The sequence below is a fragment of the Dipodomys merriami genome, unplaced genomic scaffold, assembly GCF_024711535.1.
Source record: "Dipodomys merriami isolate MVZ:Mamm:240054 unplaced genomic scaffold, mDipMer1.0.p SCAF_20, whole genome shotgun sequence".
NCBI lineage: Eukaryota > Metazoa > Chordata > Mammalia > Rodentia > Heteromyidae > Dipodomys > Dipodomys merriami.
This window is the reverse complement of record NW_027203382.1, coordinates 28,635,074-28,652,500: the sequence shown is the minus strand read 5'-3', so window position 1 is coordinate 28,652,500 and position 17,427 is coordinate 28,635,074. Positions and strand designations below refer to the sequence as shown.

At 40.8% G+C, this 17,427-nt stretch overlaps 1 protein-coding gene and 1 pseudogene across 2 annotated transcripts in view; one reads left to right on the top strand and one right to left on the bottom strand.

Moving 5' to 3' along the window:
- Positions 1–17,427, bottom strand: part of Fcho2 (FCH and mu domain containing endocytic adaptor 2) — a 134,697-nt gene that overhangs the window by 111,166 nt on the left and 6,104 nt on the right. For both annotated transcript variants that reach the window (XM_070031331.1, XM_070031330.1), the window contains exon 2: positions 7,191–7,282. In XM_070031331.1, coding sequence (XP_069887432.1) covers positions 7,191–7,282 — 92 coding nt within the window. The remainder of the gene's footprint in view (positions 1–7,190; positions 7,283–17,427) is intronic.
- On the top strand, positions 8,142–8,252 carry LOC138833067 (small nucleolar RNA U13; annotated as a pseudogene).

The following is a 17,427-nucleotide window of genomic DNA, read 5'->3' as shown; positions in this document are numbered from 1 at the left end:
AGGAAGAAAGGAAAGAAGAAAATGACAGGAAACACAATGCACCTCTCTGTAATAACCATAAATATTACTGGACTCAATTCACCAATCAAAAGAAAAAGAACTGCAGACTGTATCAGAAAACACGATCCATCCATCTCACAGTCGAGGATAAAAACAAACTTCAAGTGAAGGGATGGAGGAAGGTCTACCATGCAAATATTCTCAGCAAGAAGGCAGGAGGAGGGGCTGGGAAGGTGGCTCAGTGGTAGAGCCCTTGCCTTGCATGCCTGAGGCCCTGGGTTCAATTCCTCAGCACCACATAAGCAAAAAGAAAAAAGCCGGAAGTGGCGCTGTGGCTCAAGTGGTAGAGTGCTAGCCTTGAGCTGAAGAGCTGAGGGACAGCGCCCAGGCCCAGAGTTCAGGCCCACAACCGGACCCAAAAAAAAAAATAGATCATATCATATTTCGTACAAAAAATTTAAACAAATACAAGAGGATCAACATAATCCCTTGTATTCTATCCAGCCATACTGGAATCAAGCTAGTTCTCAATAGCAAAGCATACCATAGAAATTACTCAAATACATGGAAATTGAACAGCACACTAAACAACACCTGGGTCACAGCAGATATTAAAGAAAAGCTAGGCACTGGTGGCTCACGCCTGTAATCCTAGCTACTCAAGAGGCTGAGATCTAAGGATCATGGTTCAAAGCCAGCCCGGACAGGAAAGTCTGTGAAACTCTTTATCTCCAATAAACCACCAGAAAACCAGAAGTGGCGCTGTAGCTCAAGTGGTAGAGTACTAGACAGCACCCAGGCCCAGAGTTCAAGCCCCACAACCGACAAAAAAAAAAAAAAAGAAAGAAAGAAAGAAATTAAAGAAGAAATTAAAAAGTTTCTACAATTCAATGAAAATGAATATATATCACAAAGAAACCTGTGGGACACGGCAAAAGCAGGCCTGAGGGGCAAATTTATTGCCCTCAGTGCACACATCAAGAAAACAGACCAAGTAAATAATCTCATGAAGCAACTACAACTGCTAGAAAAGAAAAAACTTGAACCCAGTTATTAGTCAAAGCAAGATAACCAAAATAAGCGCTGAAATTAAATGAGACTAAGAATGGATGAATTTTTAGAGAAATACAAACTGCCCAAACTGAATCAAGAAGAAATAATTCAATTAAATAAGCCAATAACTTACAATGAGATAGAAGAAGCAATCAGAAGTCTTCCAACAAGGAAAATCCCAGGAACAGATGGATTCACTATGGAATTCTATAAGAGCTTTAAAGAGGAACTAATACTCATCTCTTCAAGCTCTTCCAAGAAATAGAAACAGAGGGAGCAATCCCAAACTCATTCTATGAAGCCAATATCACACTCATGCCCAAAGCAGGCAAAGATCAAAAAAAAAAAAAAAGAGAACTACAGACCAATCTCTTGATGAACATAGATCCAAAACTCCTCAGTGAAATTTTAGCTAACAGAATCCAGAAATATATATTAAAAAAAATCATACATTATGATCAAGTAGGCTTCATCCCAGAGATGCAGGGATGGTTTAATATATGTAAATCAATAAATGTAATCAGGAAAAAAAAAATGTAATCAGGGCTGGGAAGGTGGCTCAGTGGTAGAATGCTTGCCTTGCATGCATGAGGCCCTGGGTTTGATTCCTCAGCACCACATAAGCAGAAAAAGCCAGACGCTGTGGCTCAAGTGGTAGAGTGCCAGCCTTAAGCTGAAGAGCTGAGGGACAGTGCTCAGGCCCAGAGTTCAGGCCCCAGGACCAGAAAACCAACCAACCAATCAATCAATCAATCAATGTAATCCATCACACATCAACAGATCCAAGGTCAAGAACCACATGATTATCTCCATTGATGTGGAAAAGGCTTTTGATAAAATACAACATTCATTCATATTAAAAGCTCTGGAGAAAATAGGAATAGAAGGAATAATCCTTAAAACAATGAAAGACCAATAGCCAATATTAGTCTAAACAGGGAAAAACTACAACCAATTCTCTTAAAATCAGGAACAAGGCAAGGATGCCCACTCTCTGCATTCCTCATCAATATAGTTCTGGAATCCTTAGCCAGAGCACTAAGGCAAGAAAAGGACATTAAAAGGATGCACATCCGAAAAACTATCACTATTTGCAGATGACACAATACTATACCTTAATGATACCAAAAACTCCACTTCCAAACTCCTAGAACTTATAAACCACTTCAGCACAGTAGCAGGATACAACATTAACCCACAAAAATCAGTTGCCTATACATCAACATTGTACAAACAGAAAGGGAAATCAAGGAGACAACCCATTCACAATAACCTCAAAAAAAAAAAAATCTAGGAATTAACCTAATCCAAGATGTAAAGTAAGTATTTAGTGAAAAACTATAAAAGCCTAAAGTAAGAAATCATAGAGCCAGGCGCCAGTGGCTTACGCCTATAATCCTAGCTACTCAGGAGGCTGAAATCTGAGGATCAAGGTTCAAAGCCAGCCCGGCCAGGAAAGTCCATGAGACTCTTATCTTGAAACCACTCAAAAACCCAAAGTGGCGCTGTGGCTCAAGTGGTAGAGTGCTCGCCTTGAGCTGAAGAGCTGAGAGCCAGCACCCAGGCCCAGAGTTCAAGCCCCACGACCGACCAAAAAAAAAAAAGAAAGAAAGAAAGAAATAACAGAGGACACCAGGAAATGGAAAGACCTTCTATGTTCTTGGATAGACAGAATTAATATAGTGAAAATGGCCATACTGCCAAAAATGACATATAAACTCAATGTGATTCCCCTCAAAATCCCAATGACGTTCTTTACTAAAATAGAGAAAACGGGCTGGGAAGGTGGTTCAGTGGTAGAGTGCTTGCTTTGCATGCATGAGGCCCTGGGTTCGATTCCTAAGCACCACATAAGCAGAAAAGGCCAAAAGTGGTGCTATGGCTCAAGTGGTAGAGCGCCAGCCTTGAGCTAAAGAGCTGAGGGACAGTGCCCAGGCCCAGAGTTCAGGCCCCACGACGCCCAGAGTTCAGGCCCCACGATGCCCAGAGTTCAGGCCCCACGACTGACAAAAAATAAATAAATAGGGCTGGGAAGGTGGCTCAGTGGTAGAGCGTTTGCCTTGCATGCTGAGGCCCTGGGTTCAATTCCTCAGCACCACATAAACAGAAAAAAAAAAAAAAAAAAGCCAGAAGTGGCGCTGTGGCTCAAGTGGTAGAGTGCTAGCCTTGAGCTGAGGGACAGTGCTCAGGCCCAGAGTTCAGGCCCTAGGACTGGACCCAAAAATAAATAAATAACTAAAAGAAAATAAAATAAAGAAAATAAAATAAAGAAAACAATCCAAAAATTCATATGGAACAACAAAAGCCCTAGAATAGCCAAAGCAATTCCAGGCAAAAGAAACAATGCAGAAGGGATTATGATGCCAAATTTCAAGCTCCACTATAGAGCCATAATAACAAATACAGCTTGGTATTGGCACAAAAACATACCCAAAGACCAAGGGAACAGATCAGAAGATCCAGAAATAAAATCACATACCTATAGTCATCTGATTTTGACAAAGGGGCTAAAGACATACAGTAGAAGCATAGCCTCTTCAACTACTGGTGCTGGGAAAAATGGGCGGCCACATGCAGAAAACCAAAAGTGTACCACAGCCTGTCACATGCACTAACATCAACTCAAAATGTATTAAAGACCTTAACATCAAACCTGAAACTCTGCAACTACTGCAGGGCAGATTAGGAGAAACACTTGAATTTACAGGCACAGGCAGGATTTCCTGAACAGAGGTTCAGGGTCGCAACAAATCAGAGAGAGATTCTCAACAAATGGGACTATCTTAAAATAAAAAGTTTCTGTACACTAAAGACATAGTTACCATGCCAGGTGCCAGTGGCTCATGCCTGTATTCCTAGCTATTCAAGAGGCTGAGGATCTGAGGTTAGTGGTTCAGAGCCAACCCAGGCATGAGACTCTTACCTCCAATTAACCACCAGAAAACCAGAAGTGATGCTGTGGCTCAAGGGGTAGAGTGCTAGACTTGAGCTGAAGAGTTCAGGGACAGCACCCAGGCCCAGAGGTCAGCCCCACGACCAACCAAAAGAGAAAAAAAAAAAAAAAAGACATAGCTACCAAACTAGAAAGACAGCCAACTAATTTGGAAAAACTATTTACCAGCAATTTATCAGACAAGGGCCAAATATCCATTACATACAGGGAACTCAAGAAACTAATCCCTCCCAAATCTAACAAACCAATTGTTAAACGGGCAAGGGAGCTAAAGAGAAACTTCTCAGAAGAAAAGATAAAAATGGCAAAGAAACACATGAGGAAATGTTCATCATCCCTGGCTGTAAAGGAAATGCAAATAAAAACAACCCATAGTCAGAATGGCACATATCCTACATTCAATCAATGACAAATGCTGGTGGGGATGCGGAGAAAGAGGGACCCTACTGCATACTGCTGGTGGGAATATACACTAATACAACCACTTTGGAAAGCTAAATATAGACCTCCCCAAAACCCAGCCATACCACTCCTAGGCTCTATCCTGAGCAACAGGAACCAGGATGCAAGGACACATGCACCTCCATGTTTATTATGCCACTGTTCACAATATGCAAGCTATGGAAGCAACCCTGATGCCCCGCTACAGATGAATGGATCCAAAAATTATGGTACCTATATACAATGGAATATTATGCAGCCATTAGGACAAAATAATGGCATTCACAGGGAAATGGATGGAACTAGAACAAATCATTTTGAGCAAGGTAAGCCAAAAGCAGTGAGACAAACAACACATGATCTCCCTGATATGTGGATATTAAATCTAAAATGCAAGGAGATATGACAAAGTAAACAGGACTTGAAAAACAAAGGAGCAATTTATCCTATCATTTCTAAATGACTCCATGTTCTTAACTGTGTGTGTGTGTGTGTGTGCGCGTGCGTGTGCGTGCGTGCGTGCGTGCATGCGCGGCGCACGCATCTGAGGGAAGCTAGGAGAAAGGCACAGAATCAGAGGGAAATGGGAAAATATACAACAGAGGGGCCCATCAGCTGCACTGGACTTGATGAAAATGAACTAAGCAACTCAAGGGCAGTGATGGGAGGGAGGGAATGAGAGAGAATATCTTACACTAAACAAAAGGAAAGAAATGTACATATTAACCAATGTGGAAGAAATAGTTGTATTATCAAAGCTTTTTTGCTCAAGACTAGCACTCTAACATATGAGCCACAGCTCCACTTCTGGCTTTTTGGTGGTTAACTGAAGATAAGCGTCTCATGGACTTTCCTGCCTGGGCTGATTTTGAACCACAATCTGTTCACTGATTTCTTACAAAGCTGAACACATTCTTTCCATTATTCAACAATTCTGCTCATTTATCTAAAAGAGCTGAAAACTTAAGACTACACAAGAATCTGCACATAGTTATTTGTAGCTATTTTCTTTGTAATTCTAAGACTTGGAAATAACTAAGATGTCCTTCAGGAGATTAATAATAAACTGTGGTACATCTGAAAAAATAGGACACTAGTCAGCACTAAAAACAAATGAGCAGGCAAATCATAAAAAAGACCCAGAAGAAACTTGAACCTAAAACAATAAGAGCGGACCCTAGGATAAGCTATGACTTGGATGACTATGATGTGAAGATCATATGCAAAAATCTCTATTATTTTATGTATGAATCTTAAGCACCTGAGGATTTTAGTATTCAGGGGACTTCTGGAGCCAATAAACCAAATATAGCTAGGGACAAATACACTGAATGAAAGTAGCAGGAGAACAAGACTACATAATATAACATATGACTCCATTTATACAAAACTCTAGAAAACAAAAATTAGCTTAAGCTTTAGAAGCAAATCAGTTATCACTGAAGTAAATTAGAGGGATTACAAAGACGATAAATGTAAGGCTTGAACTCAGGTCCTTATACTTGCTATTTGGGTTCTCTAATACTTGTGCCATACTGCCATACTTCAATCTTTTTTACTCTGGCTCCTAAAAGTCACATCTATTTGTACCTGTCAGATGATTCCTTTTTATTTTTTTTTTATTTTTTTTGGGTCCGGTCGTGGGGCCTGAACTCTGGGCCTGGGCGCTGTTCCTCAGCTCTTCAGCTCAAGGCTAGCCCCCTACCACTTGAGCCACAGCGCCACTTCTGACTTTTTTCTGCTTATGTGGTGCTGAGGAATCAAACCCAGGGCCTCATGCATGTGAGGCAAGCAGTCTACCACTGGGGCCACCTTCCCAGCTCCTACTCTGGCTACTTTTGAGATAGGGTCTCTCCTTTTCTCCTTGAGACAGCCTGAACTGCAATACTCTACAGATTTCCTCCATGATAAGCCCACAAAACCAGTCCCAGCTCAAAATTTGAGCCATTAAATCAGTCTCTGTGTGTAATTTTTTTTTAAAAAAACCTACTTTAAAATACTCTTACAGCCGGGCGCTGGTGGCTCTCGCCTGTAATCCTAGCTACTCAGGAGGCTGAGATCTGAGGATCGCAGTTCAAAGCCAGCCTGGGCAGGAGAGACTGTGAGACTCCTATCTCCAATAAACCACCAGAAAACTGGAAGTGGTGCTGTAGCTCAAGTGGTAGAGCGCTCGCCTTGAGCTGAAGAGCTGAGGGACAGCGCCCAGGCCCAGAGTTCAAGCCCCACGACTGACAAAAAAAATAAATAAGTAAAATAAAATACTCTTACAAAAAATTATATAGGGCTGGGAAGGTGGCTCAGTGATAGAGCGCTTGCCTTGCATGCCTGAGGCCCTGGGTTCGATTCCTCAGCACCACATAAGCAAAAAGAAAAAAGCCGGAAGTGGCGCTGTGGTTCAAGTGGTAGAGCGCTAGCCTTGAACTGAAGAGCTGAGGGACAGCATCCAGGCCCAGAGCTCAGGCCCCACGACCGGACCCAAAAAAAAAAAAATTATATAAAATATAGCATGCTTTTTTTTTTTCTTTTGTTCAATTGTGGACTTGAACTCAAGGCCTGGGTAATATCCCTGAGGAGTCTTCCTGCTTGCAAGGAGTAGCTAGGATTATAGGCATGAGCCGCCAGAGCCCAGTACTGCATGCTTTTCTAAAAGTGTGCTTTGATTCCAAATCTAAAACCTTTCAATTACTTATACAATTTAAATTGATTAACAATTTATTTAAAAATTACTCATAAAAATACATACCTTTCTCTCACAAAATCTGCTAGTTCTTTTGTTGAGATCTGTCCATGTTTCATATTATGGTAGAGAACATCAAAGCCACTATTTTTTTCCCCCTAAAATTAGAAGAGATATTTAGTTTAACAAAAGGGACATAAAAATAACATCTTATGATTCTTACACGTTGTTGTCTGGTAAGACTTATTTCCTTAATTCAATCACTGTTAAATCATTATATGATTTTAAACTGCTCAACATGTAAGCACTGTACATCATAAAATACTTTATAATTCCCATTCTAAGCCATCAGGAAAATTTAACTTGGAAGGTCAGAAAAAAAGAGAAATACATTAAGGAAGGACAAGAAATTGGCTATTAGCTCAGTCTTCAATTAAAATATAAACTGAAATGCTGGGCGTCCATGGCTCATGCCTATAATCCTAGCTACTCAGGAGGCTGAGATCTGAGGATCACGGTTCAAAGCCAGCCAGGGAAGGAAAGGCGTGAGAATCTTGTCTCCAATAAACCACTAGAAAACTGGAAGTGGTGCTGTGGCTCAAGGAATAGAGTGCTGGCCTTGAGCTGAAGAGCTGAGGGACAGCACCCAAGCCCAGAATTCAAGCCCCACAACCAACAAAAATTAAATAAATAAACAGAATTAGATGAGCATACAACCTAAGAAAAATTTTTACAGCTGCTTAATCCTATAAATGTTAAATTAAGTTATAACAAAGGAAACATTAGAAGTGTCTAATCAGCAAAATCTAATAAGGCTGGGAATGTGGCTTAATGGTAGAGTGCTTGCCTAGCATTCATGAAGCCCTGGGTCCAATTCCTCAGTACCACATACATAGAAAAAGCTGGAAGTGGCACTATGGCTCAAGTGGTAGAGTGCTAGCCTTGAGCAAAAGAAGCTCAAGAACGGTACCCAAGTCCTGAGCTCAAGTCCCAGGACTGGCCAAAAAAAAAAATCAGATCCTTTTCCGGTTCATAAGTGTGATAATTGGGTTCTCACACGCCTGCGCCTGTGTGACATGTGCCTCCCTCTAAACCTTGTTACGACGTAGGCACATTACCCATCTGACGTGGAAAAAAAAAAAAAAAACGTTAATTGCCAGGCGAGTTCAAGCCCCACAATCAAAAAATAAAATATCAGGGGCTGGGAAGGTAGCTCAGTGGTAGAGCGCTTGCCTTGCATGCCAGAGGCCCTGGGTTCGATTCCTCAGCACCACATAAGCAAAAAAGAAAAAAAGCCGGAAGTGGCGCTGTACTCAAGTGGTAGAGCACTAGCCTTGAGCTGAAGAGCTGAGGGACAGCACCCAGGCCCAGAGTTCAGACCCCACGACTGGACCCAAAAAAAAAAAATTAAAAAAATTAAATATCATTAATAAGCTAAGTTTAACAGCTATCTACAGGTTAAGAGGGTTTTTTTAATTCTCTTCAATGAAAATAAGATAATGAAGAATCAACTATATTTGTTCTAAATAAAATACAAGAAGTATATATTACACATCTGAAACCTAACTTTAAATGGCCCACTAAATAAAAAGTCAACATTGGAACTTCCAGTTGAATTGAAGTCATCTCTAATAAACTCATCAGTTTTGTGAAATACAAATGAAAATGCCATACTTGTTATGAGATGACATAATCATAACCTTAACATTCTGAATATCTTATTTCCACTATCAAGAATAATAATACACAAAAATCAGCCTCTTACGAATCCAAGCATTTTTATGGGCTTCTGCAACTTTTCATGTTTAAGAAATATGTAGTATCTTGGCTGGGAAGGTGGCTCAGTGGTAAAGTGCTTGCCTTGCATGCATGAGGCCCTGGGTTCGATTCCTCAGCACCACATAAGCAGATAAAGATGGAAGTGGTGCTGTGGCTCAAGTGGTACAGCACTAGCCTTGAGCTAGTGGGACAGAGCCCAGGCTCAGAGTTCAAGCCTAACGACCGACCAAAAAAAAAAAAAAAAATGTAGTATCTAATTTTAATTTACTTATGTTGCTGTTTTCAAGCAAAATTTTTCCAGGCAAAATAATTTTTTTTTTTTTTTTTTGTCCATCATGGGGTTTGAACTCTGGGCCTGGGCGCTGTCCCTCAACTCTTCAGCTCAAAGCAAGTGCTCTACCACTTAAGCCACAGCTCCACTTCCAGTTTTCTAGTGGTTAATTGGAGATAAAGAGTCCCACGGACTTTTCTGCCCAAGCTGGCTTTGAACCATGATCCTCAGATCTCAGCCTCCTCAGTAGCTAGGATTACAGGTGTGAGCCACCAGCGCCCAGCTAAAAATATTCTTTGAAGTAACGATTTTCACTTGTCTATAACAAGTAAAAATAGTATCCTCATACAGATTTATAAATAAAATTTTACAGGAGAAAAATGCAGGATTAGAATTCCTTGTAGAATTCTGTTACTTTAATATAACACAGAAACTACACCTGATTAAACTTCCAGAATAGAGTTGTGGGCCTTGAAACAAGCAAAGACAAAAACACTGAAACCTAAAACCATAAAATCCATGTGCGAGCTCTCATGTCCCACAGTTCTCATATTCATCTTATTCTAACAAGTCAGATTACCTAGATCCCTAAAGTGCAATATGAAGGCTTAAAGAGAGGGGCAAGTATAATTTAGTAGCAGAATGGTGCCTGAAATATACAAGGTTCTATCTCTAGCTCACTCCCAACACAAATTTGTATGTGCATATGAATCTGTATATAGATATACATACATAAAGGCTGAATTAAAGAATTGGATGTGAAGAGCTACTACAAACAAGTATATAACCTGTTAGAAATAATAGTTGCCTAGCAAGTCCAAGGGCCCTGAGTTCAATCCCCAATACTGTCTAAAATAATAAATGTCAATTAATAGTTTTGTGTATTTCCTGCACAAGTCCCTGCATTGACTAACAACATCTGAGACGTCGAACAGAGTTAAAAGAGTTCAAGCTGGGCAGGCCCTGATGGCTCTTGCCTATAATCCTAGCTACTCAGGAGGCTGAAATCTGAGGATTGCAGTTTGGAAGCTAGGCTGAACTGGAAAGGCCATGAAACTCTAATCTCCAATTAACCACCAGAAAACAAGAAGTGAAGCTCTGGCTCAAAATGGAAATAGCTAGCCCTGAGCAAAAAAGCTCAAGGACAGCGTCCAAGCCCTGAGTTCAAGCCTCAGAACAGTAACAACAACAACAATTCAGCCTTCTAGCCCTAATAATTTTTCACTATTATATAACAAAAATAGCTATTAATGCCATTGCTGGTCCAAGGAAAACAACTGCAATGCAAGCTTATATTTTATATGAGATGTTTTATCTTCTGATCTCACAACTATTTCACAAAGAGATAGTCATTTCATTTAATATCCACTGATGAGATTACATCTTATTATCATCCAATACAAATAAGTATTAAAGTGGGGCTGGGAGTGTACTCAGTAGTAGAATGCTTTCCTAGCATATCCAAGGTGCCAAGTTTAATTCTTTTCAACACAATGTAGTTTTATCATCCTTTAAAAACATAATTTCAGGGCTGGGAAGGTGGCTCAGTGGTAGAGTGCTTGCCTTGCAAGCCTGAGGCCCTGGGTTCGATTCCTCAGCACCATATAAGCAAAAAGAAAAAAAGCCGGAAGTGGCGCTGTGGCTCAAGTGGTAGAGCGCTAGCCTTGAGCTGAAGAGCTGAGGGACAGTGCCCAGGCCCAGAGTTCAGGCCCCACAACTGGACCCCAAAAACAAAAACAAAAACAAAAACATAATTTCAGAATCATGCTGGCTGTTTGTAAATATGCATTTCCCATACCTATTGCTCCATTCCTGTTCTAATTAAGATGACTGCATTATATGTATCAGTCCAGATTCCTTTTTGCACATAATAGCCACATTGTACTTTTTAATATGAAAATGCAATCATATTATGCACATTTTACACTTGAATTATCATTTAAACTGCCAAGCATGGGGCTAGGAAGGTGGCTCAGTGGTAGAGTGCTTGCCTTGCATGCATGAGGCCCTGGGTTCGATTCCTCAGCACCACATAAGCAAAAAGAAAAAAGCCAGAAGTGGTGCTGTGGCTCAAGTGGTGGAGCGCTAGCCTTGAGCTGAAGAGCTGAGGGACATCGCCCAAGCCCAGAGTTCAGGCCCCACGACGGGACCCAAAAAAAAAAATTATTATAAACTGCCAAGCACATGTAGCTCACACCTGTAATCCTATCTACTCAGGAAGCTGAGATCTGAGAATCACAGCTCAAAGTCAGCTTAAGCAGGAAAGTCAGTGATTCTTATCTCCAATTAACCACCAAAAAGGCAGAAGTGGGGCTGTGGATCATGGTGGAGCACCAGTCTTGAGCAAATAAGCTAAGGGACCCTGGCCCTGAGTTCAAGCCCTGTACCAGTGCATGCACACACACATGCATGCACACACACACACACGTACATATATATGTATACACACACACACTAAAATTTAGCTGAAAATGTTACATGTAAAGTTATCAAATCACTGAAATGTTCAAATTTTCTCTACTATATAGTTCACAAATGAGGCTTCCTTTAAATTTCTAATTTTGGGGGGGGGGGGGGGGGGAGGGATGCCAGGCTTGAACTCGGGGTCTGGTCACTGTCCCTGAGCTTCTGCTCAAGGCTAGCACTCTACCACTTGAGCCACAGCACCACTTCCATTTTTTTTGTTTATGTGGTACTGAAGAATTAAACGCAGGGCTTCATGCATGCTAGGCAAGCACTCTCCACTAAGCTACATTCCCAAACTAAATTTCTAATTTTCTAAAAAGTTTAAATAAGCTATTAAGCACATTTCCAAAACCAGATTTTTTGTTGTTTTACAGTATAATATGCTAACATATTTCCACTTGAACTGAAAAATGCCAATAGCTTGTTTTATGTTTATTTACTTGTTTTTACTTTTATTTGTTTTTGTATGTATTTACCAGTACTGGGGGCTTGGACTCAAGGTCTCACACTCTCATTCAGCTTTTCTGCTCATGGCTGGTAATCTACGACTTGTGCCTTACCCTCCAGTTCTGGAGTTGCTGGTTAATTGGAAATAAGAGTCTCCAAGATTTGTCAACCCAGATTAGCTTCAAATCTCAATCCTCAGATTTCAGCCACTTGAGTATTTAGGATTACAGCATGAGCCAAAGGGCCCAGCTGTGATTTCTTCCGTGAATTTTTTTTTTTTTGGTCAGTCGTGGGACTTGAACTCTGGGCCTGGGCACTGTCCCCTCAGCTCTTCAGCTCAAGGTGAGCGCTCTACCACTTGAGCTATAGCGCCACTTCCGGTTTTCTGGTGGTTTATTGGAGATAGGAGTCTCACGGCCTCTCCTGCCCGGGCTGGCTTTGAACCGCGATCCTCAGATCTCAGCCTCCTGAGTAGCTAGGATTACAGGCGTGAGCCACCAGCGCCCGGCTCTTCCGTGAATTTTTAAAGAATAACAGTAAATCAAATACAAAAAAACAAAAACAAAAAACAAAAAACCACCTACACCTTAGTCACAGCTACTCTTGAGGCAGATTGGGAAGGTTATGGTTCGAGGTTGGTCTGGTCAAGACCCCAATCTCAACAAAACAAGCCAGGCATGGTAGCACACATCTGCCTTCTCAGCTACCTAGGAAATATAGGTAGGCAGTAGGTAGGTAGATCGGTAGATCAGTAGGTAGGTAGGTAGGTAGGGCTTCTCTAGTAAAAAACCTATTGAAATCCTTTTAATGAGATCTGCAATGGCAACCCTAATATGCCATTTTTGCCTTGGAAATTGCTAGGAAGAAGAGGATAAAACATATGCACACAGTTTTTGTTCATTCTTTAATAAGTAAGCAGGGCATTTGTCATCACTTCCTTTATATACTGAAATTTTCAGTATATTTTCAGCTCTTGGGCAAGACATTGCCAAAATGAAAAACAGTGATTAAAATATGTAGAATAAGCACTGCTCAGCAGAGAGAAGTAGCTAATGCAGGCACAAAAGTGACTCAAACACATTTGTTGGTTAACCAAAGAAAAGCAATCTTACTACGTTTTTAAGAATTGGTTTTTCTCACCACTCAAACATTCGTCCCTAATCATTTTTAATTATAACTCACTTCTTTCAGGGTAATTAAATCCTTAAAAACATCTAAAGAGATTTACATAGGCTCAATAAAAAGCAATCGTAGTAAGTTTTTTGTGTGTTTGTGTCGGTCGTAGGGCTTGAACTCTGGGCTTGGGTGATGTCCCTCAGCTCTTCAGCTCAAGACGAGTGTTCTTTGAAGCCACAGTGCCCTTCCAGTTTTCTGGTGATTTATTGGAGTTAAGAGTCTCATGGACTTTCCTGCCCAGGCTGGCTTTAAACTGCAATCCTCAGATCTCAGCCTCCCGAGTAGCTAGGATTACAGGCATGAGCCACTGGCACCCAGATGTAAGATAACTTTTTTTGTATCTTCTAATTTATGTACTAGTAAGTAATGAAAGTGATTTACATTACTTTCAAAATAAAAAAATAAAAATTGACAATTTCAGCTTTCTCAACCCTTCAGTCTATGCTTACAAATAAACAGAAGGCTAGTTTCTTTTTTTCTTTTTTTTTTTTGGTTGGTTGTGGGGCCTGAACTCTGGGCCTAGATGCTGGATGCTGTCCCTCAGCTCTTCAGCTCAAGGCTAGCGCTCTACCACTTGAGCCACAGCGCCACTTCCGGCTTTTTTCTTTTTGCTTACGTGGTGCTGGGGAATTGAACCCAGGGCCTCAGGCATGCAAAGTAAGCACTCTACCACTGAGCCACCTTAACCACCAGAAGGCTAGTTTCTTAAGCTAGCATCTTGACCCTCATCAAAAAGTTTCAAGTCTGAAAAATCAGCATAATCCAAGTATCCTAAAGAGGAGTAGTTAACAAAAAAAATCACAGCCTATTCATTCAATGGGAACCTATGCAATCAATGAAAAGTACTAAAAGAATATCTAGGCATATGATTAAGACTTGATAGTAATATTTTTAAAAAATCAAGATAAATAGTAGAATCCATTTGGAATGTTATGTTTTCTCTAGAGGAAAAACCACAGGGCAGCTAGTGCAGAGGTTATTGGTAATTTTTATTCTAGATTCTGTTTTATACCTATCATATAATAAAGGCTATAATTAAAAAGAAAACTACACTTGAGGTTATTGTTTCAATCAAATGAAACTTGCATTTCTTTGTTTTATTTTTTTTTGGGGGGGGGGAGGTCCGGTCGTGGGGCCTGAACTCTGGGCCTGGGCACTGTCTCTCAGCTCTTCAGCTCAAGGCTAGCGCCCTACCACCTGAACCACAGCACCACTTCTGGCTTTTTTCTTTTTGCTTATGTGGTGCTGAGGAATCGAACCCAGGGCCTCAGGCATGCAAGGCAAGCGCTCTACCACTGAACCACCTTCCCAGCCCCCATTTCTTTGTTTTAAATAACCCTACCACTTGAACCATAAAAGGCCACTTCCAAGTCTTTTATGTTTATGTGATGCTGAGGAATCGAACCCAGGGCCTCATGCACTCTACCGCTGAGCCACCTTCCCAGCCCCTGCTTTACTTAAGTTATACCTGGGCTGGGAAGGTGGCTCAGCGGTAGAGTGCTTGCCTGGCATGCATGAGGTCCTGGATTAGCTAAATATAGAAAAATTGGTAGGGATATGGTTTGCATAAATTCATTTGGAGGGAGAATTTTAGAATATGGACACTGGAATGAATAATAATTTGATGTTTGAGTTATTTTCTGACCCTACATATGAAGTCCTGAATACACTAACACTTTGAGAACTATTTAAATTACTTAGATAAAGGATAGGAAAATTGGGCTGAGAAGGTGGCTCAGTGGTAGAGCGCTTGCCTTGCATGCATGAGGCCCTGGGTTCGATTCCCCAGTACCACATAAGCAAAAAGGAAAAAAGCCGGAAGTGGCGCTGTGGCTCAAGTGGTAGAGCGCTAGCCTTGAGCAGAAGAACTGAGGGACAGTGCCCAGGCCCAGAGTTCAGGCCCACAACCGGACCCAAAAAAAAAAAAAAAGGATAGGAAAATAATGCAAGCCTTTATTCTTTTTTTGGAGTCATAATATCTCCTTAGGCTATCCATTCTGATAATTATAATTCTAGAACGTTTACAGACACATTTAAGAAATCGGACTCAGCTTGGCTTTAAGTCTTCTCAGTATGGAAAAACTAAAGGATATTAGAACTGGAAAAATTTTAGTGTGAGTCTGGTTCACAGAGGTAGACATAATAAAAGCAACAGAATAAATAAATGCAACAGAATACAGACGGAACACAATAGTAGCAACTGAAACCAATACTTGTATTTGTTGGTAAAGGTGTGCTAGAACAGCCAGGCGCTGGTGGCTCAAGCCTATAATCCTAGCTACTCAGGAGGCTGAGATTTGAGGATCACAGTTCAAAGCCAGCTTGAGCAGGAAAGTCGTGAGACTCTTATCTCTAAGTAGATACCAGAAAACCGTAAGTGGTGCTATAGTAGAGTGGTAGAGCTGAAGTGCTGAGGAACAGCACCCAGGCCCAGAGTACAAGTCCCATGACCAACCAAAACAAAACAAAACAAAAAAAAGTGTGCTAGAGCATGTTTTGAGAGAGGCAGGAGTCACAGGGATGAAACTGTGAAGTCTAATATTTAGCTAAGAATATAAAACCACTCCTGCCTCAAATTCTAAAGGACTCAGGATGAAATTTAGTACAATGTAACACTATAATTTCAAACCAAGCATGGTGGTTCCTGTCTGTAATCCCAGCACTAGGGTGACTGAAGCAAGAAGATAGTTTGAGAACAGCCTAAGCTACATAGAGAACACCTATCTTGGGCTGGGAAGGTGGCTCAGTGGTAGAGCACTTGCCTTGCGTGCTCGAGGCCCTGGGTTTGATTCCTCAGCACCACATAAGAAAAAAAAGCTGGAAGTGGAGCTGTGGCTCAAGTGGTAGAGTGCTAGCCTTGAGCTGAAGAGCTGAGGGACAGCACAGAGTTCAGGCCCCACGACCGGACCCCAAAAAAAAGAGAACACCTATCTTCACAAACAAAAACTAACAAAATTAAGTTTAGAATGCCTACTTGTCAAATCAAATTGAACCAAGTGGGATTTCATAGTTCTGTTGAATGAAAATTATTTGGATATGTCTATTTATCTAATAGTTATACAATAACACTATTTTTCATTTAATGTATATACATATACACACACATATAAATATGTGTGTATATAAACATGTACATGTATATATAAGTGAAAGATGATATACATATAGTATATATTATATATACTATTTTTTACTTAGTATATATTATGTATACATGACCCTTGTGAAGCTAATAAGAAACAACAGTGACTGCCTTCAAGGACATCTTCATGTCTACAGAAAATAAGTTTTTATACCATGTTCTCTTTTGTATCTTTTGAATATGAAATATTTATGATGTTTTGCAAACTCGTTAGCTAACATATAAAGTTAACATATAAACATACACATATATGTTTGCAAATATTATTTTAGTATAACTACAGATGAAATCATATTCTGAAAATATATCCCCAACTATAATATTTGGAAATTTCAAGCTACAAAAAGACAGACAAGACAGACGTCAGTGGCTCCGGCCTATAATCTCTAGCTACTCAGCAGGCTGAGATCTGAAGATGACAGTTCAAAGCCAACCTGGGCACAAAAAGTCCTTAAGACACTTATCTCCAATAAACTACTGAGAAAACCAGAAGTGGCTCTGTGGCTCAAATGGTAGAGCGTTAGCCTTGAGCTAAAGATTTAGCTCAGGGACAGCGCCTAGGCCCAGAGTTCAAGCTCCACAATAGACAAAAAAGAAAAAAAGAAGGTCAGGGACAGAGCCCAGGCCCTAAGTTCAAGCCCCAACACCAGCATTTCAGAGAGAGACAGAGAGAGACAGAGACAGAGACAGAGACTATAGTCTAGGTTTCTGTAGTCACCTGAAGTAATTTTCTAAAGATATATATTTTAAATTTTCTTTTTTTTTTTTGGGGGGGGGTCCGGTCATGGGGCCTGAACTCTGGGCCTGGGCGCTATCCCTCAGCTCTTCAGCTCAAGGCTAGCGCTCTACCACTTGAGCCATAGCGCCACTTCCAGCTTTTTTCATTTTGCTTATGTGGTGCTGAGGAATCGAACCCAGGGTCTCAGGAATGCAAGGCAAGCGCTCTACCACTTGAGCCATAGCGCCACTTCCAGCTTTTTTCATTTTGCTTATGTGGTGCTGAGGAATGGAACCCAGGGCCT